The sequence below is a fragment of the Bos javanicus genome, chromosome 23 (genome assembly GCF_032452875.1).
Source record: "Bos javanicus breed banteng chromosome 23, ARS-OSU_banteng_1.0, whole genome shotgun sequence".
Classification (NCBI taxonomy): Eukaryota; Metazoa; Chordata; class Mammalia; order Artiodactyla; family Bovidae; genus Bos; species Bos javanicus.
In genome coordinates, this window is record NC_083890.1 from 7,144,909 (window position 1) to 7,156,894 (window position 11,986).

At 44.0% G+C, this 11,986-nt stretch overlaps 1 protein-coding gene across 1 annotated transcript; it reads left to right on the top strand.

Annotated features, from left to right (window-relative positions):
- The first annotated feature begins 866 nt into the window (after positions 1 to 866).
- On the top strand, positions 867 to 7,265 carry LOC133236063 (SLA class II histocompatibility antigen, DQ haplotype D alpha chain-like). Its single transcript, XM_061397844.1, has 5 exons — positions 867 to 1,068; positions 2,939 to 3,187; positions 4,652 to 4,933; positions 5,581 to 5,758; positions 6,457 to 7,265. Exons 1-4 carry the CDS (start codon positions 993 to 995, stop codon positions 5,733 to 5,735), a joined length of 762 nt encoding a protein of 253 aa, XP_061253828.1. The 5' UTR covers positions 867 to 992; the 3' UTR covers positions 5,736 to 5,758; positions 6,457 to 7,265.
- The last annotated feature ends 4,721 nt before the right edge of the window (positions 7,266 to 11,986 follow it).

Genomic DNA, 11,986 nt, shown 5'->3' on the forward strand with positions numbered 1-11,986 from the left:
GGAGGCTTCCTGGTAAACGGGTAGATTCTGAGTGGACCCAGAAATATCTCCTAGTCCATAAAGGCACATGTTAAAGGAGACAGTGGAGCGCGAGACCACAGGTAGTTTCGAATACACACACCAGCAATTCTAGAGTTGACTCTGCACAGGTGTGGAGCCTCGCGTTAGACCTCAGAGCCTACAACTAACGGGGACAATTCTCTTTGACGTGTACCTTGTTCACAAATTTCAGTTTAAAACAGATCATAAAATGCACACCAAGCAGAAAAATATTAGGGTAGGAAAAAAAAGGGGGGGGCGTTTATTGACTCCTACTAGTAAAGATCTTTTTGAGGAGAAGTTTAATCCAAAGTGTAGGAGGTAAGCTCCATGAAATTGGAATTTTCTGTCAGAGTGTTTCTCCTTTCATTTATACAATGGAAGTTCCTTCTGCTCCCTTTTGAATCTGTGCCCTTGTGTGCAAGTTGCTCGGTCGTGTTCAACTCTTTGCGACCCCGTGGGCTGTATGCCCATGGAATTCTCCAGGCCAGAAGACTGGAGTTGGTAGCCTTTCCCTTCTCCAGGGGATCTTCCCAACCCAGGGATCGAACCCAGGTCTCCCACATTGCAGGCGGATTCTTTACCAGGGAAGCCACAAGCTTCTCTCTTTAGGATCTCTCAAAACCGTTCAAATTTTCTTGCTACAAGCTTTACTCTTTGATGATTCCTCCTATGTATGATATCCTTCTGCTCCCTTTCGAATCTATGCCCTTAGATAATTCAAAACAAGGGAGTTTTCCAGGCTTCTTACAGGTCTCTTCCTAAAAATGCTTCAGCTGGCAACTGAGGTGTCAGCTCAGGGAATTTCTCTGATGGGCTGAGACACGATAGAGCAGGGTGAGGCGTAGACTGCTCCAACATGATTTCTTCCAGCAGTTCTCTTTAGACCACCTTCCGGGAGAGGCACCACTTGGAACAGCCACTCCTGAGGATACCCTTGGAGGAGGAGGAGGATGAAGAAAGCTCTGATTCTGAGGGCTCTCACTCTGGCCACCATGATGAGCCCCTATGGAGGTGAAGACATCGTGGGTGAGTGTACAGTTGAGGGGTGTGGGTTTACAATTGTGAAGAATTTTTAAAATTTTTATTTTATATTGGAGTATGGTGGCTCAGATGGTAAAGAATCTGCCTGCAATGCAGGAGACCCAGGTTTGATCCCTGGACTGGGAAGATCCCCTGGAGAAGGGAATGGCTACCCACTTCAGTATTCTTGCCTGAAGAATTCCATGGACAGAGGAGCCTGGTGGGCTGCAGTCCATGAGGTCACAAAAAAGTCCGACATGACTTAGCAACTAAACAACTATATATATATATATATATATATATATATATATACACACACACACACACACACATCTTCTTTATCCATTCATCTGTCAGTGGACATTTAGGTTGTTTCCATGTCTTGGCTCTTATAAATAGCGTTGCTATGAAATAAAGGTGCATTTATCTTTTTGCATTATAGTTCTTTCTGGATATATGCCCAGGAGTGGGATTGCTGGACCATATGGCAACTCTATTTTCAGATATGCATTCTAAATAACAAAGAGTTGTGTGTATGTGTATGTGTGTGAAAGTCGCTCAGTTGTGTCCAACTCTTTGAGACCCCATGGACTAAAAAGCAATATAATGCCAAAGTATAGCATGATTTATTATAAGTATAACTTCAAATTTGATTGTTTGCTTCAGAAATTTGGGTAATGTTGGTGGAAAACCTAGGAACTTAAAATAGGTTAGTCTCAGCTTGTCAACCCAAACTACCAGTCCTGTCACCTCCAGCCAACAAAGCTCTAAAAAGAGGATAAAAACAGATTAATTTTAGTTAATCAGCCCCCTCAGCTCCTCCATTCTGTATTCACAACACCTTCTTGAAGGTGGCTTATTCCACTAAATTTCAGTCTCCTGTCCAAAACTTTGTCCTACTGTGTCATGGGCATTGACAATGGTTATTGAAACCCAAAGGGTGTGGGGGGTCAAGGAAAAGAGAAGAGGAATGGAATGGAATCTTCAGAACATTTCCTAATTGTGATTCATGAAGTCAACAAATATTTAGCGAGGTATCAAGCACTCCTCTGGGCATAAAGCAAGATTTCTGGGAATGCCCTGGTGGTCCAGGGATCAGGACTCCACGCTTCTACTGACGGGGGGCACGGGTTCAATCCGTGGTCAGGGAACTAAGATCTCTCATGCTATGTGGCACAGACAAAGAACAACAACAAGTAAAGATTCCTATCCACGGGAAACTCATGTTCTTATAATCAGACAGATAACTTAAAAAAAAAACACATTTCATAAGTAAATAAATTCCATAGTGTGGTAAGAATGAGATAGGTGCTATGAGAAGTAAGAGATTAGGTGATTAGAAATAAAATTATGTAATCATTATCTAGGGCTTCCCCAGTGGCTCAGGGGTAAAGAATCCAGCTGCAATGCAGGAGACACAGATTTGATCCCTGGCTCAGGAAGGTCCCCTGGAGGAAAGCATGGCAACCCATTCCAGTAGTCTTGCCAGGAGAATCCCATGGGCAGAGGAGCCTGGTGGGCTACAGTTCAGAGGGTTGCAAACAGCAAGACATGACTGAAGAGAGTGAGCACGCACACAAGCATTCATCATTAACTTATTTACTGCAATCTTACTATGTGCCATGAACCCTTCAAGTTACTAGGGATACAGAGTGAATAAGACAGCGTCTCAGCACCTCATGGCGTGTACATCACCATCCCTAACCCTAGGATAGAAAAGACAGAAATAGGAAGTGGTATCGGCCCAGGCCAAATATGAACCTACACTCCTACACGGACCATTTCTCATGTGTTTTTGTTTAATCCAATTCTTTCCCCGCCCCTGTATCCTGCGTCCCTGTTCTTATCTTTCTGCTTTGGCGTGGCCACGCACCAGCTGACCACGTGGGCACTTACGGCACAAATGTCTACCAGACGTACGGCGCCTCTGGCCAGTTCACGTTTGAATTTGATGGAGACGAGCTCTTCTACGTGGACCTGGGGAAAAAGGAGACTGTCTGGCGGCTGCCCGAGTTTAGCAATATCACCAAATTTGAAGTTCAGAGCGCCCTGAGAAACATTGTTATGTCAAAAAGAAATTTGGACATCTTGATAAAAAATTCCAGCTTTACACCTGCCACCAACGGTAAGTGTGGCCTCTCTTCACCGCATCTACCTCGTGTTCCTGGTCTCTTTTTCCTCCCCCGGGTAGCTAGTCTTCCCCCCCGACACTCTAAATTGCTCCCCCTTTCTATTTCATTTCCTGGCAAATACCCAGTCCTCGGCTACAGATTTAATCTTGAAATATCCCTCCCCTGAGTTCCAAGAACCCACTCCTTGCAGTAGTTCTAAAAGAGGATATTCTCAAGCTCTTGGCCTAAGTAGCCAAGTAGTACCTCAGCCCTTGTCTCCTTTGAAGAAATAATTCAGCAAAGAGACCAAGCTTGTGAAATCGAGACAGTGTTTATTAAAAACAAGGTACTTGTGGAAGAACTCATAAAAGAACTCAGAGTTTGGAATTTGGTTTTTTTTAACATTTTTTAATGGGCCTCAAAATCCTGTGACGGATTTTTTATCAAGCTGTTTCCATTAGAAAGTACTGATTTTAAAAACTAATAACTGAAAACTGCCACACACAAAGCAAATGGTCCGTAAAAGATTCTCCTTTCCTTCTGAAGTTTTTACAATGTTTTGTTATTATTAACCAGTCTTTTACTATTAAACGTAAATGGCGAATCACTCCAAATAGACTGAGTTGCACACAGTAGCGAGGATTTAGCTTGCTTATATGGGGGCAGTTTTCTGGGCTGTCTCGGGCCAGTCATCTCGCTTGTGCCCATTTTTCACCTGACTCAGGGTTCTTCCTGATGGGCATGCATCTGTCAGCCAAGGTGGATTCCGGCGCCAAGGTTTCTGGGGGGTTGGCAGGACATCTTCTGGGCTGGCATCTCCTTCCTCCTTTGTCCTCCCTAGACTGAAGGCCTCTTCTGCACATGCATCAGGCTGGGAAATCCCCTTGACCACGAGAACGAGGAAGCTGTGGTCACTTTGTCTTTCACCTAATCAGGGCCCCATGCTCCTGCTGGTATCATGTCTTGAAGCATCAGCAGGAGACCAGTTGCAGCTGCTCAGCCCGTGGCCCATCTGTCTCCTAGCTCTCACACACCGACCCACTCTGCCCTGTGGATTCCCAGCGAGAAGAACGTGTTCTAAGCTTCATAGTGACCCTAAAGAAGACAGTTCAGAAGAGAATTCGCAGCACAGTTCAGAGGACAGTTCGGCATCTGTAGATAAAGATGTCAGCACCAGTTCTGAAGTCACTGTAGAAAGCACTAATCTTCCTCATTCAGAAGGTGGAAGAGCCAAGGTCTAAGTTTTGGACGGTCCTACCAGTAAAATAATAATAATGATGATCAATATATAATATAAGAAACAGGTGAAAATAAAGGGAGGTTATGGCTGACTGTAAAGTGAGTCTGAAGGACATAGGAAATAACACACTAACAGCTGGGGAGATTGTGCATGGGGTGGGGAAGCCTCCCCTAAACTGATTAAGGAGCAGAAGGCACAGTTGTCAGAAATTCCAATCCATCTTTGGTCTTCATTGTAGAAATCCCTGAAGTGGCTGTGTTTCCCAAATCCTCCGTGGTCCTGGGGATTCCCAATACCCTCATCTGTCAAGTGGACAACATCTTTCCTCCTGTGATCAACATCACTTGGTTTTACAACGGACACTTTGTTGCAGAAGGGATCGCTGAGACCACCTTCTACCCCAAGAGTGACCACTCTTTCCTCAAGTTCAGTTACCTCACCTTTCTTCCCGCCAGTGAAGACTTCTATGACTGCAGAGTGGAGCACTGGGGCCTGGAAGAGCCCCTCGTCAAGCACTGGGGTACGTGCATTCCCAAACCCACACCCTTCTCCACATCCAATCCACCTGCAGACAGTGTCCTTCCGAATCCGGCCTCCGGACTCTGAGACTGAATCAAATCCTGGAGACAGGGTTTTGGGTGAAGTAGAAAGAACAGCTTTATTTCTTTGCCAGGCAAAGGGGGCCCCAGTGGACTACAGCTCTCAAAACTGTGTGTCCCCACCCGGAGGGGGTAGCAAGGAGTTTTATAGTAATGGCGTGATAAAGAGGGTATGACCAGCTCCTGAACATTCTTCTGATGTTGACAGCCAGTCTGGGGTCAGTGTGTCATGGGCAGCATATAGTTAATTTCTCCACCGGTTGGAGATTTCAACAACTGCCAAACAGCTCAAAGACAGTGCTGTGTGTATCCCTTGACGGGGAACCAGGACCCTGCCCCAAGACCACTACAGTTTCTTAACTGCTCCTCCTGTGTCTCCACATCCCCTCCCTTCCCTGAATAACATCTGTTTGAGCCTGCCTCTTGAACTCAGAGAGGTCACGGAGGCTGAATGAAGCCCGTTTCCTGCAAACAAGAAATGGGGAGACACAAAAAGGCTTTTGTACACAGGAGCATCACAAGACCCTGCTCAGTATCACTTTGACCCTGTAAGTCTTTTTGTTCTCAGAGCCTGAGATTCCAACCCCTACATCAGAGCTGACAGAGACTGTGGTCTGTGCCCTGGGGCTGGCCATGGGCCTCATGGGCATCGTGGTGGGCACTGTCCTCATCCTCCGAGTCCGGTGCTTGGGTGCTGCCTCCAGACGTCGAAGGGCCATGTGAGTCATGGCCTGAAAGATGGGAAGGTAAGGATCAGATCTAGAAAGATGGCACTTCAGGCAGGGAAGGCAAGGGTGGAAAATTGGCATCCAAGATACATACATGTGTTGGAACAACTGTGGGCAAATTGGAGATGGGTTGACGTTGGGACAGAGTTACTGCCAAAATCTTGGTTTTCTCTGCCCACCGATGCTGAATAAAAAATACAGAGACAGAGTTTAGAGAGATAGAAAGATGGTTTTAGTCGGCTGCAGGAAGAACACAGCAGAACATAGCAGGCTAGTGCCCTGCGCGATGGGGAATTGGAGGGGACCATATAGCTGGGGCTCACAGTCTGAGGTCTGTGATCAGGAACAAAGTAGTGGGAGTCTTGCATTCTTCTTTATTGTTTCAAAATAATCAGAACTGGCTTCAAGAAACTGGATAATTGGGTCAGTTTGTCTCTGATTTATAATATTGCAGCCCTCTTTCTGCAATGCAAAATGCTACAAGGGGTGGTCTGCAAAGGGAGCGCTGGGAAGGTAAGCGCCAGGTGCAGGATGGAATTTGCATAGGGTTAAGGGGCAGTGGGTACCGGATATAATTTACATAGTGTCAGGTTCCTTCTGTGAGATACAGGCTACAGTTTAGTAACAGTGAAAGGAAAGCCAGGAGTGATTAACTCTTTCAGGTCTGTTTATGCTTCTTCTCTCATCTGTTCACTGTTTCCTTTACTTGTTCTCAGGAGAGGAAAGTCTTCATTTCTGTTTTCGCTGCAGCATCAGGAGCCCAGGACCATCAGCCTCATGCTGTTTGGTGTTTCAGGTGATCAGTCTTTACAAGAAAAAAAAGGCCTGGTTCAGACTCCAGTTCCCTGTCTTGACCTTGACTGAGACGTGCTCCTTGTTCCACTTCATCACAGAGCTCCTTCCACGCCCTCCTGCCCTCCCTGCCAGGGTGGACTTTATGGAGGAATTTTCCTTCGAAGATCACTGACCCTTATGAATTCTCCCAACTTAGTCTTTGATTCATTGACTACCTGTCACAGAGAGACCTGGATTGTTCCACCCAGCCGCCTAGTTCTTGGTCACCCTAATCCAACATCTGTTCCAAACAAATAAGTAAATCTTGCACCAAGAGATTGTCTTGCTAAGTGAAGTAAGTCAGAAAGAGAAAGACAAATGCCATATGATATCACTTACGTGTGGAATCTAAAATATGACAGAAGTGAACCTACCCATGAAACAGAAGCAGGATCAGGAACATAGCGAATGGACTGGTGGTTGCCAAGGGAGGAGGGGGATGGGAGAAAGCTGGACTTGGAGTTTGGGATTAGCAGATGAAAACTGGTCCATGTAGAATGGATAAACAACAGGGTCCTCCTGTGTAGCACAGGGACCTATATTCAGTATCCTGTGATAAACCATAATGGAAAACGACCACAAGAATATATACAGATGTATGTATGTATAACTGAGTCATTTTGCTGTATAGCAGTAATTAAGACAACATTGTAATTCAACTATACTTCAATAAAAAGAAAATTTTAAAGAAGACAAATCTCTTTCTAGGGTATTTTTGTTCAGTGTGTCCATTTTCTCTGTTCCTAGGGCTAACTCCTGTATAAGCATGGAAGCCCCTGTGTTGGAAGGCTCATGGAAATCTCAGCTCCATGGAACCTGTTTCTCAAATCACGTTAATACCACGCAGCCAAAGTGTGAAAATGATGTTCTTAAGTGGGGACCTTTTTTCCTCCCTAAACTTCCTCTTTGCTCTCTCTCTCTTCTTACATTAAGTATCAATGAACATAAAGCAAAATTTCTCCCCTCAGGGCAAAGTGTTTATATCTAACATGCAAAAAAGTGTGTGTGGCGGGGGGGTGGGGAATGGTGCCAGTGTTCAAGAGTTTAATTTTAAAAGAGAAGTCTAAGTCTGTGCAGGAGACCAGACATTGAAATAAAATCTTTTAAACATCAAAACTGGATTTTGAGAGTGCAAAGTCAGAACCATGGATCCGTGAAGGAGGCAGAATGATGTAAATCTCTCCTCCCCATTTTCATCCTGATGAGACAGAAAGTCTCCAGGTAGGAATGAGACAGAGCGTAGAAGTGAGAATGATAGAGTAAGATAATGCTTTCTGTATCTCAGAAAACGCCCCGCACTTTCTCTTATCTGGGTTAATATCAAGGAGAAAGGAGAGACTGGCTAACAGGCCCACAGCAGGGGCAACCTCGCTGCCCTGCAGGTACCCCCATTTAGCAATACAATAAGTACAATGTAAATGCACTCCACCCTCAAGTTCATAAATTATGTGGTTTTTTATTTTAAATGTATTTTATTTTCAGTTGTGCTGCACGGCATGGGAGATCTAAGTTCTCTGACGAAGGATTGAACCCATGACCCTTACAGTGGAAGTGAGAATCTTAACCATTGGACACCCCAGGAAGTCCCAAAATTAGGTTTATTAACATACTATCTTTAATTGGTGTTGTTCTATTTTATGAGACTTTGTAAATAGACTGAGATTTCAGTAATGTATTAAGACCACCCTATTTCAAATTTTTATGCAATATAATCCTTTAGTAACCACAAAGGGCTGTTGAGAGTGCCGGGGTCCAGCCCCGGTGGATCCAAGGAATTCAAAGGAGAGACGGTTTCGGAGATCAGGAAACCATAGCTTAATTAAGTGTTAATTAGAGATATAAAGAGTGGTTAAATAGGGATAGTTCAGTGAAAAAATTCAGTGGAGAAAAGAGGCTGAATAACTTGGTTTATGTGGAAAACCAATAAAACTCCAAGACAAGGAGTTTGCACCACCTATGTAGGCCGCAGGCATCCTCCCATTCCCCCGAAGGAGAGGAGACACTAAGGCCTCCCCGGTCAGATCTTAGAAGCCCAGGCAAAATTAATAGGCTTGGCGAGCCTCCACGCTCCAGATGGGAATTCAGCCAGAAGGTGAGAGAAAGAACGACATGGGGAGACCAAGCTTCGGTGAGCAAGGCCCGCACTTTATTTTCCAAAGTAGTTTTTATATCTTAAGTTGTGCATAGAGGATAATGGAGGAAAGGGTAGAGTCATGCAAGGTCAGCAGTCCTTGATCCTTATCGAAGCCAGGCTTTCTTCCTGCAAACTTATCATATGCAAAAGTTTAGGTGATTTACATCATCTTCTGGCCAGGAGGCCTGTTAACATTTTATGACCCTTTCTTCAGAAAACTTATTTTTCTCTAAAGGTGATTATTCTAAAGTCAGGTGCCACCCTCCAAAAGCATTAGATAAAGTTGCATTCCTATAGGGCAAAAGAAAAGAATTAACTCAAGGGTCCAAGGTTACAAACATTAAAGCTACTACTCACATTCCTATACACCAACTATATTAATCAATACACTCCCAGGGACACAGTAGGTAAGGGATATGGAAACTTAGCAGCAAACATTGGCCCGATAAATGAAAACCCTTCACCAATATAATTTCTAATCAACCCACTATACTATACTAATAATCTTTTAACTGCTCAAAGGAATCTGTATTTAGAAAGTTTAGAACATCTCGTGCCTCTCATGGTTGGGAGGCTGTGAACGATCACATGTGGCCGGAAGAACCTGTTCAGGCAGGCTAGAGAACTTCCAAAGGAGTTTGTGAACTAAAACACTCTTGTCACGCCCAGGAACTTTATTAACTGGAGCTGTAAGTTAACTCTTTTTCAGAGAGAGAGATGGTAGTGGGGGACAGCCCCCCGTAAAGTCAGAGGTGTAGGTGAGAGCACAAAGCAGTGAAGTAGACAGACTCTGGTTTTGGGGGTAGATGCTCGAGAATTTCCAGGGGGACTCCTGAGGCTCGATCCCGCCTTTGCGTATGCCGAGCCTCCTTCCTCATGACCTTTGCCATGGGCGGAGGTCCTCACACTGGCTCCCGGCAGAGAGGATCCACGAGGTAATACATATAAAACACTTAGCCTAATGGGTGTCACATGGAAAGCATCCATTATGTTACCTCTGACTGTAATTCATATTATCTGGAACCAAACTCCAATCTCAATGTCCAAACTCCAGGGGTCACATTGAGTCCTTACTGAGCATTCTTTTTGCTTAAACTACTTAATTTTATATACATCTGTACACCAATTCCAGGCATGAGGCATTCTTAACTTTCTTGTTTCTTGCCCTTTCTCTTTCTTTCGCTTTCGCTTTCTGTTTCATTATGGTTAGTTCAGTTCAATTCAGTCGCTCAGTCGTGTCCGATTGCGGTAAAAGAGGCATAACTAACATTTACCATTTTAACCATTTTGAGGCTGTGGTTCAGGAGTGTTAAATACATTTGCATTGTGTTGTGCAACTGTTACCATCAACCATTACTTTTTCATCTTCCTAAACTGAAACTCTGTAACTACTAAATGATGCCTCTATTTCCACCTCCCTTCAGCCCCTGATAACCACCATTCTACTTTTTTTTTAATTAATTTTGTGTGTGTATGTGTGTGTGTGGCTGTGCTGGGTCTCCACTGCTGTGCAAGGGCCTTCCCTAGTTGCAGAGAGTGGGGTCTGCTCTCTAGTTGGGTGTGCGGGCTTCTCATTGCGGTGGCTTCTCCTGTTGCTAAGTCCGGCTCTAGGTGACCAGGCTCAGTGGTTGTGGCTCATCAGCTTAGTTCCCCCGCAACGTGTGGGATCTTCCCTGACCAGAGATCAAACCCATCTCTTGCATTGGCAGGCAGATTCTTAGTCCCTGGACCACCAGGGATTCTACTTTTTGTCTCTATAAATTTGACTATTCAAGATCCTTCACATAAATGTGATCATACAGTATTTGTCCTTTTGTGACTGGCTCGTTTAAATTTAGCATAATATTTTCAAGGCTCAGCCATGTTGTAGCCTTTGTCCATTTTTCCTCCCTTTTTAAGGTTAAATAATATTCCACTGGGCTTCCAAGGTGGCTCAGTGGTAAAGAATCCACTTGTGAAAGCAGGAGACACAAGAGACACAGGTTTGATCCCTGGGTTGGGAAGATCCCCTGGAAAAAGAAATGGTAACCCGCTCCAGTATTCTTGCCTGGAAAATTCCATGGACAGAGGGGCCTGGAGGGTTACAGTCCATGGGGTTGCAAAGAGTTGGACATGACTGAGCAACTGAGCTCACACAGTATTCCGTTGTATCCGTACACTCCATTTTGTTTATCCAGTCATCCATCAACAAACGTTTGAGTTGTTTCCACCTTTGGATACTGTGAATAATACTTCTGTGGACATTGCTGTTTTAGTCCCTGCTTTCCATTCTTTGGAGATATAATAGAGAGTTCCAATTGCTAGACCATATGGTAATCGTATGTTTAATTTTCTGAGGACACGCCATACTGATTTCCACAATGGCTGCACCATTCTACATTCCTGTCAACAATGTACATGGGTTCCTATTTCTCCACATTCATGACAACACTTGTTATTTTCTGAGTTTTTGATAATAACCATCCTAATGGATGTGCATATAACTACACACAAGAAAATGGTGATTCTCATAAACAAAATATTTATTAAAAGAAACAAACAGAACCAATAAATAAAGTTATTTTGTATTTATATTAAATTCAAAGTCATGCATGCATAAGAAAAATAAGATAATTTTCAAAAAATTGAGAGTAATATTTTCCTCTTAAAGGAAAAGATAGTAAAAAAAAGGTGCACACAAGATGCTCCTAAGAAGCTGGTTGTGTTTTGGTTTATAAACTGCATGAACTGCATGGTTTGTTGTTGATGAAGTTCTGCACACAGGTTTATGAAACTCTCTACAGAAGTTACATGAAACTCTAAAAGAAATGTTAGCATTATTATATCTCCTATTATAAAAATATTATTCTCAAGTCATGAGCTAAAGAATTGTGTGCATAGCTTTCCTAGATATAAATCCAGTTCAGGAAATATAAATCCAATTTACTTCAGGAAATGTGCTCTTTAAGGAAAATGATGTGTTTACACTTAAGAGCAGAGAAGGCAATGGCACCCCACTTCAGTACTCTTGCCTGGAAAATCCCATGGACAGCGGAGCCTGGTGGGCTGCAGTCCATGGGGTCGCTAGGAGTCGGACATGACTGAGCGACTTCACTTTCACTTTTCACTTTTCACTTTCATGCATTGGAGAAGGCAATGGCAACCCACTCCAGTGTTCTTGCCTGGAGGATCCCAGGGACAGGGGGGCCTCGTGGGCTGCTGTCTGTGGGGTCGCACAGAGTCGGACATGACTGAAGTGACTTAGCAGCACACTTAAGAGACATGAAGACCTTTTAAAC